Source organism: Cyanistes caeruleus, chromosome 7 (assembly GCF_971803275.1).
Source record: "Cyanistes caeruleus chromosome 7, bCyaCae1.hap1.1, whole genome shotgun sequence".
NCBI classification, from domain to species: domain Eukaryota; kingdom Metazoa; phylum Chordata; class Aves; order Passeriformes; family Paridae; genus Cyanistes; species Cyanistes caeruleus.
Genome location: NC_141707.1, coordinates 36,281,725 through 36,305,070, shown reverse-complemented (window position 1 = coordinate 36,305,070; position 23,346 = coordinate 36,281,725). Strand labels below are relative to the sequence as shown.

Here is a 23,346-nt window from a genome sequence, read left to right as displayed (position 1 = left end):
TGTGCAGTCCTAAGGTAAGAGATAAGGAGCAGGTTTTTTGGCTAACAAGGGGTTTGAATACTGCACTTTGGTGATCCTAAGATTTTTGGCATTTCTCTAAAATATGTTGACAAAGATGACAAAAAGAAATAAAGAGAGAGGATCCCAGAAGTGATCCTCTTCTCATCCCTGTCAGGAAAATCCTTTGGTGGGAGGAGTCCTGACTAGAGGCTGCTGGGACTCAGTCAAAATCCATTATGCCAAACTTTCCTCCTGCTCAGAAGCTGCAGAAAGGACTGGAAGAATCAGAGGACACATCCAGCCCATACCAACAGAGAGGGGCCTGCCCTGGGGACACAGGGAGTAAACTGGGCTTGTCACAGGTATTTTCAGTCAGATGAAAAAAAAAAACAAACAAAAATGGACAGAGGAGGGTTTTATCACATGAAATGTGCAAATTCAGACTTGCAAACAAAAAAAATTCTGTATAGTGAAGACATCTTTTCCCTCTGAAGGACACTGTCCTGCTAGGAAAGTGTGTGTACAGGCAGGGCCATGCTCTCCGTGTCACCTGTGAATAACAAATCTCTTCTCTGCCTAGAAAGCCACCCCAGGGACAGCCTCATGCTGAGGGTATTCCCCACAGGAAGCAGAAGGAAATAAAGGATTGTACAGCTCCCTGCTGGCTCGAGTGCAAAAGGAAACTGCTTGCCACACTCACTTTTTGAGAAGCAGAGCATGAAACACCCCTCTCCTTTCCTTCCTGGGGTACCCAAGCAGAAGGACACCTCTACCTGACCTTCAGAAAACATGTGAGGGATGGGATTCATCACTTACAATTCCATTTTAGCCCAGGCCTTCTGCAGCAACTCTAACATCCTTAGTGACTCTGGAGCCTGTTTCGTTCCTGGAGCAAAGTGTCAAATAACCACATCTTTGGAGGCCTTTATGAATTTGCATTTTTATCATTGTGTTATCATTCAGCTCCATAGTGACACTTAGTTCTGCATCTGAAGAAAAAGGGAAAATTGTTGCTGTTAATACTCTTCCTCCAGCCTTCCTCCTCCCTGTGCTGATCCCCCAGGCTGCTCCATCCTCCCTGCAGAGCCAGCCCCTCCCAGCACCCAGCTCTGACACACCAGGAGGGATGTTCAGGCAGACACTGTCTCTTTCTTGTAAAGCAAAGACAACTGAACACCCCACGTGTGTATCCATCAGGCAACTTTTGGCAATTTCTGAAAAGCTCCAGCTGTGACTTTTGGCTTGATTATCTCCCTGTATCCATCCCCACCATTGAAAATCCATTTAATACTAGGATTGGTGTCAGGGATTCACTGTTGTGTTGTTGACAGTGAAGAGAATTGTTCCAAGCATCCACTACCCACACCAACTTTCTGTGGAGTTCCAGGTTCTCCTCTTATTCAGGTTTATAACTGTGGAAACTCTGAGAATATATTCTGATATTTTTATGCATGTCCTCCATGGTTTTAGTTTCACTTTTTTTTTTTTTAAGAATGATGTTTGGGGTGGAGGGGTTGGGGAAAAGAGAAGCCAGTGTCATTCTTTTTGTTCTTTTTTTCTGAATTCTGTAAGGTCTTGTCTTGGATTGGGAGAATGGGAAATATCTCATTGTCTGACCTGCCATTGTTTGTCTTCCTGAAATGAGGTAAGCCATATCCAGCCCAGGGAAAATTCTTACTTGAGACAATGGGAAGCTTCAATTTCATCTTTACCAACCTCAAAGGCTCCCTTTGATTAAACCCTTTTTAGGAGAGCACAGATAAGGGGATAAGTAAGTTCAGGGCACCTTGAGAGACCAAATTTCAGAGAAATGTAATAGTGCTGATGCCTTTTTGGGGCTACCTAAAACAGAGGCCAGAAAAAATTAATAGACTAAAAAGTGTTGAATATATTTGTTGAAGGGCCTACAGGTGCATTTAGTGCAGATGAAGCCTCCCCAGGGGCTGCACCCAAAATGGGCAGTGGGTCATGGGTTTTCACACTTTGCACATTGGGAGTTCATCTTCTAATTACAGCTTCAGGTAATGAAGTCATTTACCCCAAGTTTGCTCCTCCCAACTCACTTTTGTTTCCATCTCTCAGGGCCTGAGGCAGTGAGGTGTCCTTGATTCCCAGGCCCAGAGAGGAATTGTTCTGTCTGACCAAAATGTGAAGACAGCAGCTGACACTCCATATGGATTTTAGAGTTATACACTAAAGAACTGCAGGATTACAAATATATGAAAAATATAAAAGCTAAAATCCGAAGGCATCACTGCAGCCTGAGTGATGGAACCCTTTGCTGCTGTGCCCTGTTCTGTTGCTCTGGCTGGTGCAATGACACGCTGAAAAGCCTCTCATTGTTCAGGCCCCTCACACAACACCAGATATGACTGCGGCGATCATCACTCGGTGCTGCCTGCCTCAAAACCCTGAGGATATAAAAAAAAAAAAGGAATAGCCACAAAAACCTGTGGCTGGTTTATACCCCCAGTTCCTGTGGGGTCAGCTCCCAGCAGCGAGGCACAGGCTGTCCTGGTGCTGCAAATCCCAGCAGCTGTGGCCGCAGCAGCTGCAGGGACACGTGTGCCCTGGGTGGCTGTGGGAGGGGGACAGGGGTTTGTCTGTGGCTGCAGGGCTTCCCTCCTGGAAATTCTGGGATTAATGACACACTGAGCCCTCTCCAGGAGAGTGGATTGAAAAGAGAGAAAGAAAGGCAGAGGGGGAGGAAAAAAAATTGAAGCAGGCGGGCAGGCTGATGGCTTTTCCTGCAAAGTTTAGGACTTCAAAAGTTAACTTGTAAGCAACTACAGATGCGTGGATAAAAGCTGTCTTGGACACTATGCAGCAGCCCTCTCCTTTCCATCAGCATCTCCAACTTGTTGCCTTCCTCTGTTGGATTCCCTTGCTGGCCATTAGCTCTGAGTCAGCAACAGTAGGTAAGGATTTTGTGCTTTTTAATTACTTGATGGTTGTTTGGGGGATGGAGTTCATGTGTATTTGAAACCGAGATGATCTTGTTTACATTTACTTTTGAATGTGGGTTGGAGTGACAGAGGGCTATTATTAGAGTCTCCGAAATAGGATGGAAGTAAGGTTAAAATAAACAACTACAGTAATGAAGAAGGTCACAGTGAAAGCCCAGCACACTTTCAGCACATGATGTATATTGATCACTACAGGAGGACATTCTCTTCCCTTTGGCACATACTTTTTAACAAAAAAAAAAAAACAAAAAAACTGTGAAAATTCTTGCTTCCTACTAGAAAAAAAAAAAAAAGTCAAGTGATTTAGGGAATATACATAACATTTTCCCATAAATGGAATAAATGAAATGAACCATAAAAGAAAAAAAAAAAAAAGGCTTTAAAATAACATTCTATTCCTCTAGGAAAGAATTATATACACCATATATCAGAGGAACATTATGGATTAGTTAATTACACATATAATAATCATACACAGCCCTAAAGCCTCTGGCAATAAAAAGTTCTGGAGTAATTTCTCTACTACTGTACACATTAAATGTAAGTCTTGTTTCACTCTAGCAGAGAGTTCGAAGGGGACATAGATTTTACATATGTGGCTTGTTTATACAGCTTTATTAATTGTACACAGAAATACATTGAGAGTCACGTTAGACATTATTCAGCTAGTGAAAACTGGGTTAATAAAAGAAACTGAGAAAAGCAAAGAGAGTAGTGCTGTGAGTGATTATGGATTCAGCTTTGGCAAATTCTGCAGAGGCAGCCCCCCCTTAAAGGAAATGTGTTGTAATATTTTACAAAATTTAATTCCAGTAGAGTCCCAACTGGTCTGAACAGTGACTGTCAGCCAGCACTCATTAGCTCTACGAAGATAAAACAATTTAGAGCCCTCCTCACTTGAATATCAAAGGGTCACCCAGAAAGTTTTGCAGGACTGAACACAAAGCAAATGACCTTATCGCCTTTATCTTCAAACAATGCCTTTAATTTCTGAAACCTTTTGAAGGGTTGCCAGTTTTCTGGAGTGTAGCAGCTACTTATCTGATAGAACAAGCTTTTCATCAGGGGAAACGACCTTTTAACTCCTAGTAACTAAGTAACTGTATTTGCCACTGTATTTTTCCTACTGCAGGTAATATATATGGACATACTTATTAAACTGAGAACACAAAGGAATTCAGTATTGTGCTGTCTCTTAGGTGATGCCGAAAGATTCCTCAGTCTTGTTGTGGGTTTTTTTTTTTTTTCATAGAGTGAACTTGAAGTAAATGAAACTGCCCAAAAAGTTTACATTCTGACAGATCATGTTGTGACATTACAAGGGTATTAACAGAGCTGTTTACTTTTGTACTCTAACAAACCTACCAATCCCATAAGAATTTCATGGTGAAAAAGAAAGAAAAAAGGTCTTCACAGATGCTTCACTGAAAGAGAAAAGATGAAAAAGTAATTTAAAGACCGAGGAAGAGCATCATCTTCTGCCCTTACTTTACGTAATGAAGCTCCCTGTGACTGAGTGAATTCTCAATATTTGGGGTTTTTACATTATTTCCCATGACTGAGAAGCACGAAAAGGTTACCAACAATACCCGTAGCTGCTGTCTATTACAGGACTAAGTAAAGCATCAGGGACAAAAGCAACTCAGTGAATCATAGATGTGGGAGGGCTGACACAACACAGAGCTTGTCAGACTGTTCTGGGATGAAATTCTGTAAATAAGTCAATCAAGAGAAAAAGACAATAGATCTTTTTACAGTGGTATCTTACAGAAAAAACATTTATCTTAAAATAGTTGCTTGTAACACCACCAGCGGAAAGGAATTTCTCCCCATCCCCTCTGGAGCCTTTTCATAATGTACAACTGAGAAAGTTTTTAATTTGGATATGAGTTTCCTGCAGAGGTACCCTTGAAGCTCCCAAAATCCACTGGGGCTTCACTGCAAGGTGTTACATATGTAATAAACTCAGATAGAGTTAATTGTTTCCAAGCTTACTCCTGTGCATTTCCCGCAACTCTGAAACACCTGAGGAAAAATTTGAGCATATCCAGAGGTGAAGGAAGAGAGGAGAGGATGGTGTCAGAGGAAGGTAAAGTGCCTACAGCCAGCGTGGAAAGATGGTGTTTTCCAGCGACCCAAGTGGTCTATTGATTTAAGAAAGTAAATGGAAATAGTCTAGAATGGCAAAAACCACTCAGTATGTCTTGTAATTATATGAGCCCTGGTCTTGCTTTGTACAGAAGAGTGAAATGAAAATCAGAGTATCTAATTTGCTCTGTGTTCTACTCACAAGTAACCCATGATTTCACTGTGAGCTTCTGTTGTAAAACCTGAGTGCCGTGGACTGTCTATCCTGGAAACAAAAATCTGCTGGAGCTGAGAGAGTATTTCCCCATGACTACCTCAAAAGGATCTAATCAAACTATTCAGGACTTCTCCTACCTCCTTCAAGTATCTGCCAGGGATAGCAAACTCTCCCCTCCCTTGGTCAGGCTCAAACATTCCAGGGCTTCCTCCACCCTCAGGGTCCCTGAGCAAAGAGGGGTGTGACCACCCCAGGGAATCCCCAGGATCTGAAATCCCAGGCCTGGAAACAGCTTACAGGGACCAAGCTCTCAGGCCATGAGTGGGTTTGGTCAGACCATTCCTGTGCCTCTGGAAATAACACTGGGATTAATCTGGCTCCGTGGTTTAGCTCCGTGGGAAGCGCCGCGGGCGTTTACAAACAGTAACCCACGGAATGCTTTCCTGTGGAAGCAGAGCCAAGACTCCTGGCCATGCCAAAGAAATAAAGGGAGAGGAACAACCTTTACAGTATGCTTCTCTCCCTACATTACTTTTAATCATCAAAAGTAATTTGCAGGCTAATATTTTATTTCCCTCTTATTAAATCAATATCAAGTACCAATTAACATGGAGAACACTTTGGGTTGGAAGGGACCTTAAAGATCACCAAGTTCCAACTCTCCTGCCATAGGCAGGGTTGCCACCCACCAGACCAGGCCCAAATTAAGCCAGTTTGTATCTTTTAAACTAAGATTGAAATCTGGATTTATCTGATTTTGTGCTGTCAAAGGCAAGCAGGGGCTGTACAATGATTTCTGCTTGCTGATAACTTTTTTGTTCCACTCCTTTTTACCTGAAGTACAAGGGCTGCGCCACTTCAGGGAAATTTCATTCATAAGGAAGGAAAAATTGGGCACTGTTGCAGTCCAGGGATGAGGGAACCTCTGTCACCTTAGTTTTTGACTCTCCTGACCTGTACTGGTTTGTCATTATTGGATTTTAGGACTTTGGAATTTTTAGAGAAATAATTTTTTGCTCACGCATTTGCCTTTTAATGCCCTGATGAAATAAAATGATTGTTTTCAAAGATACACAGGCTTGTACACAAAGATATGTTTGGTGTGAGAGGGCTGCCCTTCAGCTGCATCTCCCAAGCATTTGCCAATTTCCCATTGGCCTGCCAAACATGTTCAAACCCCTTAACAGCTATTTACTACTCTGCACTGTGCTAAAATCGAGAATCAATTTATTAGACACTGCTCATAACAGTATAGGACATTCATGGCCAAAATGTTTCCTTTAATGGTCCAGTTCCTCAAAGTTATTTTGTCTCTGAATGCCAAACCTGAAGAAGTATTGTGCACATCCAGCTTCCCTGGCAATCGATAGGAACCACGAGGAGTCGAGACAAATCAGTGTTTGCTCCTAACCCGACAAGACAGATCGCTGAGCAGAGGGAGCCTCATCACTCTGCCTTACTGATGGCCTGGGGACCCAAAGTGGCTCAAGGTCATCAGGAAAATCCTTTGGTGAGGCCTCAGCAGTCACAGCCCAACCCCATCAGCCCTGGCATGGCTCAGAACTGGCACAAAAGCCAATACAGTAAATTGGAGGGCAATAAAAATGCTCGGCCTCTGGCCAACTTCCCTGAAAAGTCTGAAGTCAAATAGGCCATGCACAAACTCAATGGGACACAAAGTATTTCTGGTAGGTTTTAGTCTGCTTAACATGTTTTAGGTGGCCAATACTTGAAATTCCCCCCAAATTCCCTTTGTTTTAATTAAAAATGATCCATTTACCTTCCAAAATGCTATAAATTCTTTATCTTACAGATATAGTAAGTGAGCAGAAGGAAAAGTTAAAATTAACTTCATTAGAGGCAGAATTTATTTTCCAATTGTTCCTAGACCACTTCTGTAGCCTATTAAAATAATTCAGGCTTTGGAAAAGGCTCTTTCCTCTGGATATATTTCCTCTGGATATATTTCCTCCCCTTTATTTTGTGTCGTAGGCTTGCTGCCTCAGAGGGCTGGGAACATTGTGGAAATACCCTTTTGTTGCTTTTTCATTGGGTTTCTACTGCACCTCTTTGAATTTTTTGCTGGGAAATGTCCCCAAGGCAGCCAGATTGCTGATTTTGTCTAAAAATTTGCTCCCCTGGAAGATTCATATTGACTTTTTTGCTACTTACTACCTGGATGAAGTGTCTTGTCACCTAACAGATGGAAGTTTAGAGTTGGACTTTGCCAGGCCACAGCAGAAATGGATATTGTCTTCAACATGGTTTCCATCACGTTGCTTGTTTAAGGATTTTAAAGCTTTTTTCAAAGTAGTATATTTTACCTTCAGTTGTGACCTTTGTTAATGTCACTGTGGCAGCTACATTATGTGTTTTGCCTCAGGTAGGGATTATTTACAGTGAAATATGAAAAAAACGTGGATTAGATTGAAGAATATTTTTATTTGCTTTGAAACAGCAATAGAACCATGTGTTAGTGCATGCAATTGTTTGTACAGCTTTTCTGGGAAGAGCTTTGTACATTAAGCTCTTAGGAGATTTACTTAATGAGAGTATGCACTCATTTGCTTCTTTCTGACACATCTTATTTTGATTATTCTGACGTCTATTACTTTGATTGCTGTGTTCACACTGCATGGCATCCATGGGGAGCCACGAGGGAATATTCTACATATTGAAACGGGGAAAAAAAATTGATTGCCTAATATAGCTGAGGGATTGTAGTAGTCTGCTCCGCTCCTTTTGCTGGTTTTATATTAATTCATTGATTGAGAACGAGTTTGCTTATTTTGCTTATTCCCCTATTTTTTTATTTATTTTTTTTTTTCTATGAAGCAGCTTCCAAAAGCTGGATAGCAAATTATCTGCCTACCACAATAATGTAATGCATCTCCTGTGGTAGCTGAAGTGTTTTACAACTCAGCTGTCCCTTGGCAGCTTTGTGTGCTGACTGTTCCACTAAATGCCCCCTCCTGCAGTATTTGCTAATCATTTCAGGAGCCACTGCACTTCCCCAAACTGGTGCATGCCCCAACTTTTCCTCTTCCTCACACTAATAAGAGGAATAACATCCCCCAGCAAAATAAATCTAGAGGTTGATACAAAGACAAGAGGGTTCTCAGAAGTTCCTGAATGATTTAATGCTAATGATTTTAATGAAAATATGAAAAATAATTTGGGATCTGAACTAGACAATTCCTTTACAGGAAGGAGCTGGTCTTATGTCAACACTTTCTTCCTTCTCATCTCCATTTGAAATTGTATTTTGCTGATGTTTGACCATCATGCAAGCTTTTAATGGAATTTTATCTCCCTGATTTCCTGAAGGTCTATATGTAGAGCAAAGGAAGGTAAAATTCAATCAGTGGCTTATTTAACACCTAAGCTATTTTTTTTAATTCATAACTTAATAATTTTTTTTTTTTTTAAATTAGCTTTATTGGACTTCACTGCATCCATCAGATGTGTTATTTGTTGAACTGGTCAGGGTGCCAAAGCAGACCAATTCACAAACATGATTCAGACATGACTTTAATCTTCTTTGTCCCTTTCCTCCAATTATTTACTTTATAATCAACCATGGACCTGCTATAAAACTAGTTGTCTGTGACTGAGCCTCCCTCAACAGCACAGCACAGATACTTTGATTCACTCAGGCTGACTTATCATCAGCTCTGTTCTTTTCTTAATGGACTAGAGGAAAAAAAAAATATAAAAATTCACAGAGCCATTTGCTCTGTTTTTCTATTAGACGTTAAGATTAAAGCTAACAACAAAGACATAAACAGGATGAAATCTAATTAATTCCTTGGTTTTCTTTTGCAAGAAATAGAAGGAAAATGAAGAGTAGGCTATTTCCTACCCCACTGTGCCTGCAACTCCCTCTTCAAATGCTTAAATACATGGACATTTGATTTTCTGAATGTGTATAAAGCAGAATAAAGGTCAAAGAAATCTATTATTTTCCCTTAGCTAGCCCAGAACCATCCCAGAAGTTTTTTGCATCAAAAGTCTTGTGGGTGCCACACACACCCATCCCACAACCTTCCTGAAGGATTTGGGCTTCTTTTCTCCCATGTTATCCTTTCAAAGTCTCACTCATAGCTGCTAAATATACAAACCCTCCAGTTTCAGATAAATTTCAGTCTTTTTCCAGTTTTCTCAACTGATCATGCAAGAGAATTTCACTGGGAAAGCTGGAGTGAGTAGCTGGCAGCATTCCCAGTCTGGAGCAGAGATGGGTTTGGCTCACCCTCCCCTCCCTGGGTGTGGGTACCATCACCTGTGGGCTCAGCCTCTGCCCAGGCAGGACTCATTTGTGCCCCTCAGCACAGCTCAGAGCAAGGAAGCTTTGGCATTCCCTTCAGGGATCACAGCCAAAGACCACGAGCATGTGGAAGTTCTCAGTGCTGGATGTGGAAGGATGAGGTTTGACTCAACCCCTGTCCCTGGTGTGATCTCCAAGCACTGATGCGCTTCAGGACAGCTGGATTGGGGCTGCAGGTGATCCCAGCACAACCCATCATCTCCCAGAGGAATTTTACAACTCTTTTCTCCTCTTGACATGATTGCTGCCTTACAGTACAAACAGCTCTGACATAAATCATAAATCCACTTCCCGCCCCAGTCCCTCGCTGCTGCTTCGCGCTTCCCCAATAACTGATGTCTTCATCATGAAAATCCCCCACAGTTATTCCTGCTGCTTCCTAACACCTGAAATCCACAAAGATCTCTTCTTCTGTTTGCTATTACCTCTACTCTGCATGGGTGTGGTGACACTTCCTCTCATTAATACATCTCTGACAAAGTTATCCATCAGCTGTTTCCAAACAACTTCATCCTCTGTCTCAGATCTGAGCTTGCAGCTTTCCTCCTGAGGATACCAGCACCCCCATTAGGTGCTGGAATGGTGTGAGGGGACCTGGAGAGCTGTCCTTGGTCAGCCCCACACTGCTCCCAAGGGCCCAGGCACAGAAACACTCACAAGGGAAAAAAAATGTGTTGGAAGAAGGCAGAAGCTTCTTCCCCCCTCAGAAAAGCAGGAGGCAGAGACTCTAAATATCTGTATACATGGTGATGAGTTGGAAAACAATCACCTCTGGAAATAAAAAAATCAGGGGGTTGTGGTAGCATCAGGCTTCATTTTTTTAAGACCCTTAGCAGGCAATTTAATGTTGTTCTCAATGGGGCTAAACTGAGAATGAAACTAAAACACTGCAGTCCTGAAAAAGGCAGCACAGGTGGCTGTGTGGGGAACTAAGCACAGGAAACATCCCTTTGGCCACCACAGTTATCCCTGCTTCTTGCAATTATCACAGCAATTAGTGCTGCAGAAGTGCTGTGGGAAAATTTATGGTGACAAAAAATAAACCTCACAAATCTGCCCATTAGAGGGGGTTTTGCCTCTGAATTCCATCACTGCTGATACAGCCCAGCCCCTCACTCTGCTTATCTGTATAACAGCTATATGTCTTCCCAAAGATATCCTATTTTAGCATGAGTAACCCCTGCTGATCCACACAGAAAGGCTTTCTACTGTCTGATTGCTTCCACAACTGCAAACATTTAAACATTTTAAAACTTTTCCACTGAGACATAAGTAGGAAAAGCCAAAGTGTTAACTGATAGTCTGATCTTGTGGTAATCACTGACAGGAAAGATGTTTTAGGGTACAGGAACTGGATCAATCTCTTCTGTCACAGACAGGTGCCCTCAGAACTGCTCCATCGATTATGCCAGAGAGAATCTCTTATCTGAACTGCTTCACTTTCTATTAGTAATTAAATGCATCTTGAAATGAGAGCTTTGCTGTCAGTCTCCCATGTGCTCAGTAAAGGTATAAATACCTGTGATGGACAGCAGCTCCAACTATTATATAGAATAATGGATATATGCTATTTATATATAAAAATAATAATAATAAAGCAGTTCCAGCACAGTTAAATGAGTAGATAGACTACTCATCAATTGATCAATACATGTTATTTTGGTCAAAACCTTATGCCCAAGTGCATGAGCCTTCAAATGCTTCCTAACATAAAATCTCCACCAACAACGAAATTTGCATTCAAATTTCTATGAACAGTTTCATTAACAGCATGTAAAATAAACAACACTTAAAATTCCTGACCAGCTCTAACCAAAAACATACTTCTCTTCTTTTTTAGAAGAATGAACAAGCTAAATAAAAGGGGCAATAAATTTCAATATTAGTAATGATACTTGTTTGTGAGTCCCCAGCAGTCCAGAAAGAAGTGATTTATGTTCATTTGTGCTCGGGAAGCAATGTTTTAACACACCAAATTTCAACTTCTTTTTTTAATCAAAGGTCCTTTTCTGCCAAAAGAAAGCCATTGAGTAATCCTGAGTGCCCTATAGTTTTATGCTTAAGGGAAGGCATAAGGCAATTAGATATTTTGCATAAAGAAAAAACAGATAAAGTGAAATTAATTTCTACTTTACAAAGAGCATCATTTTGCTTAAGGCATGGGATTCCTTAATTTGGGAGGTTCTGGAAGGGTTCTGGAGCAGGGGCAGCAGGCACCCACTGGCACACAGCAGACAGGGATATTTTGGAGCAAACTCTGTGTGAAGGGCTGGGGGATCTTGGGTTATTTGTGCCATGAGCTGAAATATGACATCTGAAGAACCCTCATAACTTAAATAATATTTCAGCCGGTAAAATAAGCTTGGGAACACCCATTCTTTAATTTCTGAGGCTCTGAGCAAGGGACTGACAATATATTCCCTGCATCCAGAGTGGGCAGCTGTGGATTACAGAGGCTGCTCTTGATCTTGCTCTTTATTCATATCCAATAACTTCTTCAAGGCCACGAGCTTATTCCTGCTCTTTAAAGCCACCTTCATTTCCTAAAGTGTTGCCTAGCACTAAAGTGCTCTGTTAAGCTGCTGCCATGTTTTTCCATTCTGTTAGAAATTATTGTCCTATATAGTTTGATTTTAAGAGTGCATTCTGGCATCCATTTGGGGAAAAGGCACTACGTAAAAGCAAAATCAATTCGAGGGACAGTTATATTTCCGGAGCTTTTTCATTAGCTGTAAAATAGATACATTTGAGGGGGGAGGAGGAAAGAATGTCATTTCTACCCAAACTGAAGGAGGACAAGACAAAGCGTGGGAGAACTTGCATAAATGTTCACTGAGGGGAGCACAGACTGTGCAGCTTTCTCTGGGCAGATCTCTGTTCTCAGCACATCCCAACACCCCTAAGGACACTGGCCTCTCCTCTGACAGGCATCAAGCCATTGGGAAAATGCAGAAATTGATGTATTTTAAAAAGAGTGACCTGTTCTTAGTTTTTGTTAAAGCCAAATTACCACTGGCTGGATATTCAGGGCCTTTATTCAGCACTAAGAATTTGGCTTGGCCTCATTTTATTGTCCTTTCCTTCATTCTTTTGCAAAACCCCACTGAACTCCACCCATGTTATCTTTGCTCTTTTCTCCCAAAATATCCTGAAAGATCCATGTTTCTACCTGAGCAGACTGTCCTTGGAAAAAGTCCTCACCACCTCATGTGATATATTTTCTAAGATTTGCAAGCAAAGAGCTGGAACAAATTCTGAAAAGCTGTATTCCTACAATTTTGAATTTAAAGATATTGCAGTAAGTTTTTATCAGAGTCAAATCATTGAGGCTTTGTTAAAGCCCAGCTGAAAAATTAAAATTCAGACTGCTAAATTAGCCAGTACTCTGACACAGGTCACCAAACCAGAAAGGCAAACATCTTATTTTAGCTTGGAGTAAAATTTCAAATCATGGTGTGTATACAGTATCAGCATGCAATTATGGGAGTGAGGAATTGCACACAAGCCTTTTTTTTTTTTCTCTCTTTTTTTTTAATACAGGCATTCTATAATGGCATTTTCATTAGCAGGAAATACCTGTTGTCTGTAGAAAAATAATTTGTCTTGCTTTTTGAAAACCAAATTACCCTCTCTAAAAGATTAGCTGAAAAACACTGTATAAATTCATAAGCATTCCAGGTTAAATAACAAAGTTTTGCTTCTTTCTGGTGACCCCTAGTGATGCATTTTGTGAGGGAGTTCAAGAGTAAACCCAACATGTTATTTATTTCTGAAACGCAGATAAGGCATCTGGAAGATTTTATCTGTGTGATTTTGCCACTAGCCCATAATTCAGGGAACTGGAAAATAGAGGCCCAGAAAACTTATCAGTGTGTGATTGTTGATTTGAAACCCAAGTGAAGCTGTGCAGGAACGTGAGCTGGCACCAAGCAGCAGAGCAGCATTTGTAGGACAGCCACTGTCTAAAATGTGTCTCTTGGGTTTCAGGTACCCCTTTCATGGTGTGTTTATCATCAAGAAGTTTTATATATCTCTCCCCATATTTGCCTCATGATCTCAGTGTTGTTATTTAAAGAAAATCCCATCCTGTTCTGGCTCCTCTCAGGGCTCTCAGCGAGGCAAGATAGCAAAGCAAACAAGAATTGGGCAGCAAGATGGGAGGAAAAGCAGCTGTTGAGTGGGATTCCATTTTTATTTTCACAGATATCTGACACAGAGATCAAAACTTATTTCCAACCCGTTTCATGAGGGTGCATCAGAAGGATGCCTCTGTCCCTGTGTGCCCAGCCATTGTGTTCCATGGCTGAGATGAGCACATGAACCCAGCAGGAGCTCCGTGCCGTGCTCCAGGGGAAGGCTGGATGGGAGAGCAGGAGCCCCCAGCCCAGCCAGCCCTGCCCTGCTCCTGCAGCCTCACACCATGGCCCAGACCAGTAACAGACATTCCCCAGCCATTCTGCCCGAGCCAAGGGCTGTGAGAGGAGCTTGAGCAGAAGGTTTTGGAGCTGTTGTGCCTCCTATCCCTGTCCAGGGACTCTGCTGCCTTCCTGCCCATCCCAGCTGCTGTCCTCCAGCTCCTGCTCAGTCTTTTCCTTGGACATTTTGTCTCTCTCAGAATCCTTGTTCCAGGGGAAGAGGGCAGGAAAGCATTTCTTACTTCATTTCTAATCATAGCAACAAGGCAGAACTTTACATATTTAGTATTATTCTAATGCTAATTCATCATTTAATTCTGTTGCATGTCTCTATGCCCTGCTCAAACAATGGAGTCTCAGTTTGATGTCAAATAAAAATAGAAGAGTGTGTGTCTAATTTTAAACTCCTGTTATTTAGCATGCAATACCGTGTTAATTTAAGGCTGTTGGTCCTGTCCAGCTCCACTGATTTTCACTGGGAACAGAACAGCTAACAGTGAACAGGGTTTGGCTCATTTTTTCATTGTAACAGCTGTTCTCAAACTCATTTTCATTAAAAAATAATTGAGACCAGCCTTACATGTCACAGATTCCCCTTTGCATAGTTTTACATTTTTTTTCTCCTAAATCAAACTATTGAAAAAATAACATTCATCATCTTAATATTTGTATTACTAATGCAAAGGAAGGCAAGAAAATTCCCCTTCTGTTTTTATAGCAGAAAATTTATTGCAGCTTGCCAGGATCTGGAGTGATTAAGTCATATTAAAGACATTTCTGTCTTCTGAAGTTTTATATTTGGTTAAAGAACACGTTTTGATTTTGTATGTGACAATATTTCTTCACTGTAATACAAATATTTCTGTCCTTCCCCAATGGGTCACAATGAAGTCAATAAAATATGCACAGAAGAAATGCAAGCAGCATTTGGCTCAATATAAAGATTGATAATGTAACCACCTAAAAAAAGTACTTTTTATCATCATAAGTCTCTCCTGGTTTTTTATAGTTTTCAGCGAGCAAAACAATCCATCATACTTGAACTTCATACACGTTCCTGGAGCCAACATTTAGTACAAGTCAATTTTTAATTATGATATTTTTATAAAACCTACAATTTATTTCCTGACTTTGTAAAACGCTTTAAACAGCAAGTCATCGATATAAATTATGCAGATCTCGAGGGACCCCAAATTCATTAATCTGGCTGGATTTCCCAGCAAAGCAGAATACAGCACAAGTGCCTGGCTCTCCCTCTGACACCCCAGAGCAGCAAAGATGGGTACAGCAATGAGGCACAGTGGGAAATCACCACTTTGCTTTACAGCAGTGCCATTTTTAACCTTTTAAATAAAGTGCCCATTATGCTTAGAATACCTGTTGCACTCTCACTTTTAGGGCTAAAGGAAAATGGCTCTTTTAACCATGAAAGGAGTACAAAGGTTCTCATCCACAGTACTGCACAAAGAGCCATGAGCCCCTACTCCGGAACGCTGAGCGTTACAGCCAGCCTGCCCACGAACTTGTGGCTGTCCCATTCCTGCAGAAAACCACAGCCAGCCCTGTTGGCAGCAGGAGATCTTCCCAGGAGGGCTGGGAGCAGCAGCAGCCCTTTGGGAGCAGCAGCCTCTCGCTGCTTTCCCCCCTGATTTTCTGCTTTGAAGGGAAACCAAAAACCTCTCTCCTGCCAAACCCCTTCCCCATGGCCTTTTTCTGCTACAGCCCAGAGGCTGCAGAACTGCTGGGATGGTCTTTCCCCCAGTCTGTGTGAAGCACAAACTCTCTTTTCTCCTTCCTATCTCCTGTTGCTGCTCCCTTCCCAGGGTCCCCCAGCCGGGGACTCGGGCAGCCTGCGAGGCGATCTCGCCTCTCTAACCCAGCACCTGCTCCTCTTGCTTAAACCTCCTGTCTGTGCCTCCTTTAAAATCTTTTTTTTTGTTTGTTTTCCAGCTGTTCTCTCTTTTGGTGGCCACCTCAGTCCTCTCCAGCCCTATCTCTTTAGGCACAGCTGTGCTGGCTCCATCCCTTCCTTTGTGAGCATGGACATGGCCTGCATTGAATCCTTCTGGAGCTGATGCTGCTAAAGCAGCACTGAATGTGGAAAGGACAAGAACACAGCGCAGGGATGAGTGAGGATAAGTTTTGCTCAGGCACAGGAGAGAGAATTGCAGGATTTAGCCTGTGTTCTTTAATAAAAAGAGTAATTTGTGTGTCTCTATTTTTTTCTTTTCAAAGTAGGATGTGGTTATTGTCTGGGTCTCAGTCTGCATGAACTGACATCACCCAAGCTCCTGTAGACCAAAGAGAAGAGGAGCTGTTAGAGGGCAGAGCATCCTGGCTGTTAACCCTTTCCTGCTTCTGTTCTTTCAGTGCCTTTTCTTTCACTTTGTGAAGTCTGTGCAGGAGACCAGCTGGTGAGAGGGAGCAACTGCAGCATCTGAGGATGTTTGCTAAAATGTGGTTGTGGGGTAGGGCACGATGGCTTAAAAGAAAAAAACTCCAATGGCTTTTTTACCTTTCCTAGGGGACAATTCCCACACACTCCATTCTTTTTTCAGTGCTTGAAACGCTTTCTCTCCCTATTTACAGAGTAAGATATACAGTCTGTGCTTCAGTTCATATTTTCTGAACTTCAGATGCTCTTCCCCATATTCAAACAGCTCACAGGCAAATGCATATCCTTATTTATACTTCTTCTATTAACCCAGTTACATGGTTACCATAAAATTCCATAATAAGAAATAAGAGCTCTCATTGAGCATTCACAAAGCCCTCCAAAGAGCAGAGGAAGAACAGGCCATAAGCCTCATAAATCCAACTTAATTTATTCATAGTAAGAGCGTAAAAATTGGATATTTTTATATTCCAGGATATTTATGATAAGATGGTGAATGTGTAAACCTCTCCCAACAATAATTCGATAACTGATGATAAAATAACAAAATAGATAACAGGTTTCAAAATTCTTGCATCAGAAGAGTGAAATATTGTAAGCAATGGCACGATTTGTAAGCATTCAGTAAAATCTGCAGTGGGTGAGGGGAAGAACATAATTTCAAAACTTTCAGAGCTCTCTGATCCCCTGATCCAGAATATTCCAGCTTCACTCCTTCAGGGTCTGCAGTAATATGCAGGTATTTTCCTTTCATTAAAGATACTCAAGTAACCTGGGGGTACAGATTCTTTGCATCACGCTCATTTTTGGTCTCCAGAAAGTTTTTCAGGCATTATATCCATAGGAGAAAGGGGGTGGTAGGAGAGACCTGTCTGTCCAGTCAGCGTGCCTGGGGACATCTCTGGTTTCTTGCCTGCCACACACAGGACTTGTTTTGGTCACACCCATTTTCAGAGAGAGAAAAGAGAGGATTTGGCAAATGCCACCACACAGAGCTGCCTCAGAGACAGGCTAGAAGCCCCTCCTGAACCAGCCATGCCATGGCTCAGTTGGAGACCCCTGCTGTAGAGGCAAGGGACAAATCCATCGTGGGAAAAAGATATTTTGCTCAAATCACTTAGATCTTTACCTTTAAAAGGAAAGAAATTCCTTCTTTTCCACCTCAAATTTCAAATATAACATCAAATATGTTCACAGATGTTGCTCTTAAAGCAGATGTTTTCACAACATTCTCCCTTACCCCAAGTTCCCCTCCCTGCTGTGCACATATCAGCAACACAAAACTCATCCTCGTTTTCCCTTTTGCTAGGCTAAGCAAATTAATTTCAACCTATACTTTAAAAGCAAGCTCTTCATTCTCCTGATTATCCTAATAGCCTTTCCCACTGCTTGTGCAAATCAGAGCAAGCAGGCAAGGATCCAAATGAGCTCTGTACAGTGGCAGTAATTTAACTGTTGCTCTACTGTATTTCCAGCACTGAAAGCAGCTTTTTACATTGCAGTGGAAACATTCACCTTGTGATCAGATAGTATATCCCTTTTTTATTGACCCAATTCTATTGTTAATTCTCAGGCTTGCTAATGTACTGCCCTGCCCTGGAAGTGTTCAAGGCTCATTTGTGTGTGTGTAGGACTTTGAAGGGTTTTTGGAGATGATTCTAGATAACTGTGTATGAGACATGTGCCTGCTCAATTCAATGTATTTGCTAGAGGAAGGAGGGAAATGAATGTGCAGCAACAAAGGAAATTCTGTGACTCAGCTAGAAAGGCAAAAAGCAGGAATCCAGTAAATATCAGTCTTTAAGGATAATAGCTTTCACTGTTCAGCTATTCTTCACAGGTTCCTTATCTAAAGCCTCTGTGGCAATCACTGAGAGAGAGAATTCAACCCACTGAGCCTCATAGGAGAAAAGGATGTACACTCTGGGCCCACTTTTCAACCACTCAGCAATTATGAATTCTTTTTCTTGATCATTTAGATTAGAAATCAAGCAAACAGGACCTTCCTACCTGCAAGCAAGGTTCTGATTTACAGCATTTCTGCTCATAGAACCGGTTTCTCCCTTTTAAGAATGTTCAAGTATATGTCAAGGTCAGTTTTCTGTCAGGGGCCAACAATGCAAAATTTGTGCTTGCATAATTTTGTGTGATTATGAAATCCTCTCGCTGCTCTCAGAAACTGCAGCACAAGCAATCATTCCTGCTTTGTTCTTTCCCATTTAAGTGGCTGCGAAACACTCCACGAAATGCAAATGCAGATCCTCCTGCTTCCTGCCTGACAGCAGCTTACAAAACTGATGGAAAATCTCTTCACAGCTCTGCTTTATTTTATTTTTTTCCCCCCCCCAGGCATCCTGGTGAGTCTATCTTTCTCTAGGAAAGATAAGAATTCCTGCCTGCCTTGTTAAAAGTCAGTTTAGGGAGCAACACCCAGCACCACCAAAGCCCTGTGGTTTGCCTGCCTGCACCTCCCAGAAGAAGATGCCATCCACAAATCTCACAGGGACCAATCCTACCTTTCTTCATAATCTAAGAGGGTTCTATGACAGCAGGAGGTGCTACCTGGGGCTTCAAGCAGCAGAACAACCATCCCATAGCCCAGATGGCCTTGGAGGCCACCACAGTCCCTTGCTGTGCATAAAATACAGAAAAGTCGGACAGAATACAGACATGATGAAATAAAACACCTTTTTCTAGAGTGAATTAGATAATAATTTGATCCAAGAACTGAAGGAGAAGATTACTTATTGCTGTGTGGTGTCTGCAGAGAGCTACAGTTTCATCTTAATGATGCTCTGGCATTCACACTTCAGTCCTCAGCAAGCACTCACAATTAACATAAAAAGGGTGCTACTTATGCATTAGTTTCTGTATTTGACTTGAAGAGGCAGATGAATAAAACTAAATAAATGTGAACTTTCAGACCGTGGGACTTAATATGGTTTTGGAAGCAGGCGATGGAAGTTTTAATTGCAGACGGAAAGATTTGGAGATCATTGAGATCGCTTCCATTCGACACTAATGACTGTGGTTTCCCAAATCAAAGCCCAGAATTTACAGCAGGGCTCAGCACCCACTTTGCTTAGATCCTTTCCTACAAGCAGTAATGACCACTAATGAAACAGCCAAAAGCCCAGGTGGCTCTCCTGCAAATGCACATTTCAGAGCCTTGAGACCTGATCCTGCAGCTGCCAGCTTCACCCTGGGAAAGCCATTAGCAGCTGGCTTCACGTCTAGGAAAAGAAAATGAAATATGTTGCATTTTCACAGCCATCAATCAGCAGATGCAGTGCCAGGAAAGCTCCATAATGATGTAGATATCACCAGTTGACTTTGCAAAAAAGAAAAAAACAATAAAGTACTTTTCAGGGGAAAACATGTAAAAAGAACCCTGACAACAGATGATCTCAGAGCATATTTGTGTGTGTGGTGCCTTCCTGGTTTAGCCAGGAGAGGATTGAGGTCAGAAAACACCTCCCCAGCCAGAGGGACAGAGCTCACCCTGCTCCTCAAGGGTGGCAGCAGGAGGGAACATTTCTCCTCAGCCCCTTGGTACCACCTCACTGGAGCCATGGCAGGGGGCTCGGCCCCAACCTCACATCATGAAATAAATGAGTGTCTTTTCCTGTCCTGCTGAGCTTTCTATTATTCTGTGGAGAAGAAAGTTCTGAGAGCAGAAGACCTTAAAATGAAAAAAAGATGGAATGTTAGAGTTGCGCAATGATGCAAATAAGCCCAGAAATAAATTTAATAAATAAATAAATTAAAAAAAAAATCAATGAATAAAATGTCACTTTTGGCATTTTATTTGGTTTTCTTTTTCTTAATGTTCTGCAAAATGGCTGAAAATTATCAGCAGCATCACTGTTCCTAAGTGTTGTATTTCCAAATGTTTTTACGCTTTTACCCCTTTTTATTATCTTTACTGTTTTCCTGAGAGAGACACTGAAATGCCTGGCATGACTCATGCTGTGAGCAATCCTTCTGTGAGAACTGAATAAAAACAGGCTGATAACAAGGGTGATTTCATTAAAAAGATCTCAGCCCGGTGACTGGTTACACGGGATGTTATTGAAATTATGCATGCAGAACTCCAGCTCTGTCATATTGGTTTAGCTCAAGCTTTCCGTGGCACAGAGGAAAGTACCTTTGTCAGTTCAGTGGAGAAAGGTTGGAGATGATTGAGGTAAAACAGCAGGAGGAGACCAATATGATTAAGTCACACAGCCAACTGCCCATGTATAACACAGTAATGGAGGGGAAAGTAGAGGGCAAACTGAAATTAAGTCAAAAGGACACAGGAGACAAAAGGCTACACATACAGGACATGGAGAAGATGCACAGTGAGCTGATTTGTACAACAGGCAGAGTGCAGAATTGTCATGCCCTGTATTCAGATATTTCCTGTTAATATTGATGGGAGCTCTGTGCTAACTAGTGCTGGAATGAAGTCTGTTTAGTGAACATGCTTAGAGAGAGGCATGTTTAATTAATTTTACAGGCATGGGCAGAAAGGTCAGATGACAGCCTGTGAGTAAAATCCCCAGCAGCCAGACTGGACAAGAGAATTAAAAAAAGTACAAGGGGAAAAAAAAAAAGTATTTGAGAGAAAAACAAGGTCAAGTCTGGACTGACTCTGGTGGTTGTTCACACCTCCTCAGCAGAAAATAAGGTCTTAATTTTGCTGCAGGTCATCAGGTAAGAGCAGCCTTATTGCAGGAAACCCTGGTCACTTCAGACAACACAGCCCACTGGAATTGTTTCCCTCTGGGTAGAAGGAGACACAGAGCAGGTGCCCACATGAGATGTGGGACAAGCAGGGTTCCAGCCCTGGGGACAGCAACACTGCCCACTGCAGTCAGTCCCAGCACACACCACAGCACTGGAAATGTCTGCAAATGTTCACTAAGGGTATATTTATCACTCTGTCCTTTTCCAGCAGATAAGGAGCTATGAGAAGATGGAGCAGTGACAGACACAAGGTACAGCCCCAGGCAGGAGGGAAAGCCCCAACTCCTCCCAAGGCAAGGGAGCACTCAGAGCCCTGAAGGACCTGACAGGACTCCACCAGGGCAGAGCAAATATTTCCATCCATCAGCACAGGAATTCACAGTGGGAAGTGCTCACCAGGCAGGAAAGCCCAAAGTGCAGCTGTTTGCTCCTCTGCAATTTACTCCTCGAGCCTGCAAATCGTGACCCAGCCCCTGTGGCATCACCATGCCCTGATTCCCTGCAGGACTGCTGCTCCCTGCAGCTCCCAGGAGTGGTGACACCCCACTGCAGAGCAGTCAGCCACTATTTCATGTCACTCTTGTTGTGAGCACGTGGCTTTAATGCGTGCTTTGCTCAAAGTAGCAAAACCCATCTTAGAAATGCCATTTATTTCCAGAAGGGATTTTTTTCTTCTGTATTATACTAACTGGGTACCTAATTTGCAGTCATTAATTTACTTTCATCACCTTCATAGGGTGAAGGCAAAATAATATCAATGTTAAAGGTAAAGGAAAGTAGTGCAGATCCATTAACAGGGAAGAAGAGCAGGTAATGTAAAGGGAATATAAATGCATTCAAAATCTTTTTTCCTTCATTTTTCTCAGAGGCATTTCATTACAATCAGATATTTAGCAGTTTATTTCAAGACCTTAATAAGAACACAAGGCACAATAAAGAGAGAAAGAACTAAAAATGGGTATGCCACCATGAGTAAAAACCAAATCATTAGAAACAAAAGTTGCCTTCAAAAATGAACGCAGAACTTCTGGCGTCCAAAGGGCAAAAACAGAGACAAAAATTCAGTGCTTAACAAGAAAAAGTGAAAATAAAGTATGGTTTGAGGTGCTACAAACCAGCCAGGCTGCCTTCCATGCAGGTTCCTAATGATTTGCAACTTGCAGAGTTATTAGGAAAAATTAAGAATGGAATTTGTTACTGAGCTTAGTGCGCATAAAACACAGCGAACTCATTAGACCTGTGCTCATGGATTGGAGAGGCCACAGCTGGACTACTGTGACTAATTTTGATCATCCTACTGAAATAAAGCTGGACAAATTAGAGTTCAGTTCAGAAAGTGAGCGGCAATGCTAACAAGGGACCTGGAAATGTGACCTGAAAGGAAAGTGAAAAGGAAATAGAGAAAAGAGAAGAAAAGGAAATAGGCTTACCTTAGAGAAGGGAGCACTGGAAGGGGCTGTGCTTGTTCTTCTTACATGTGAAGCAGAGAGGCAAGAGCTGGCTACTCCTCACAGCCACAGCTGGTGGAGAAGGAGGGAGACCAGCCTGAGCAGGGCTGGAAAAGGGTCAGCAATGATTTAAATGGTGAGACACTTTGTCTGGGAGATCATTGCACACAAAAGTGCCTTCATCTGGGACTAGGAGGAGGACAGGCAAACCCTACAGGTGCATGGCTTAACAACCTTAAATCCTCCCTCAGAAAACAGGGAAATAAGGAAAAAGCTGGATTATGAAGAGCCAGTTGCACCATGTGAGCCAATTCTCTTCTCTTACAGCATTAGTGGTCAGTAGGAGGCAAGTGTGAGGTGTGGGGTGTCCTGCCTTCACCAACTTCTCCAGGACAATTGTTGCAGAGCCAGGGAAATGGGGCTGAGTGTGTCCCATCTGCTGAGGTGTCTGTTCCCTGAACCCAGAGCTGCCCAAAGCACAGCCAGGCACACAGCTGCTCTTCCCCTTCATGAAGAGCACAGAGACCTTTTTTCACTCTTTCACACTGAAATGAAACAAATTCTTTTGAAATGTTTAGTAAAAGCAAAGAAAAGAGAAAAAAAGCAAAGAAAGAGAGGGAAAGGGAGAAATATCCTCTTCTCCTCCCCTTTCCCCACATCTACAACCCCCTAGTAGGTATCAGCCCAGGAGGCAGTGACATTAATTTGGGAAGTTTTGCTCAGGCAGACCCAGAGCAGAGCCCAAGCCCCTCATTTTGT

The 23,346-nt window shown here is 42.1% G+C and overlaps 1 protein-coding gene across 1 annotated transcript in view; it reads left to right on the top strand.

Annotated features, from left to right (window-relative positions):
* Window positions 1–2,594: 2,594 nt before the first annotated feature.
* LOC111931766 (von Willebrand factor D and EGF domain-containing protein-like) overlaps window positions 2,595–23,346 on the top strand; it is a 166,790-nt gene continuing 146,038 nt past the window's right edge. Inside the window, exon 1 of the mRNA XM_086896604.1 lies at window positions 2,595–2,918. Within this exon, the coding sequence (XP_086752730.1) occupies window positions 2,822–2,918 (97 nt within the window). The 5' untranslated portion in view covers window positions 2,595–2,821. The remainder of the gene's footprint in view (window positions 2,919–23,346) is intronic.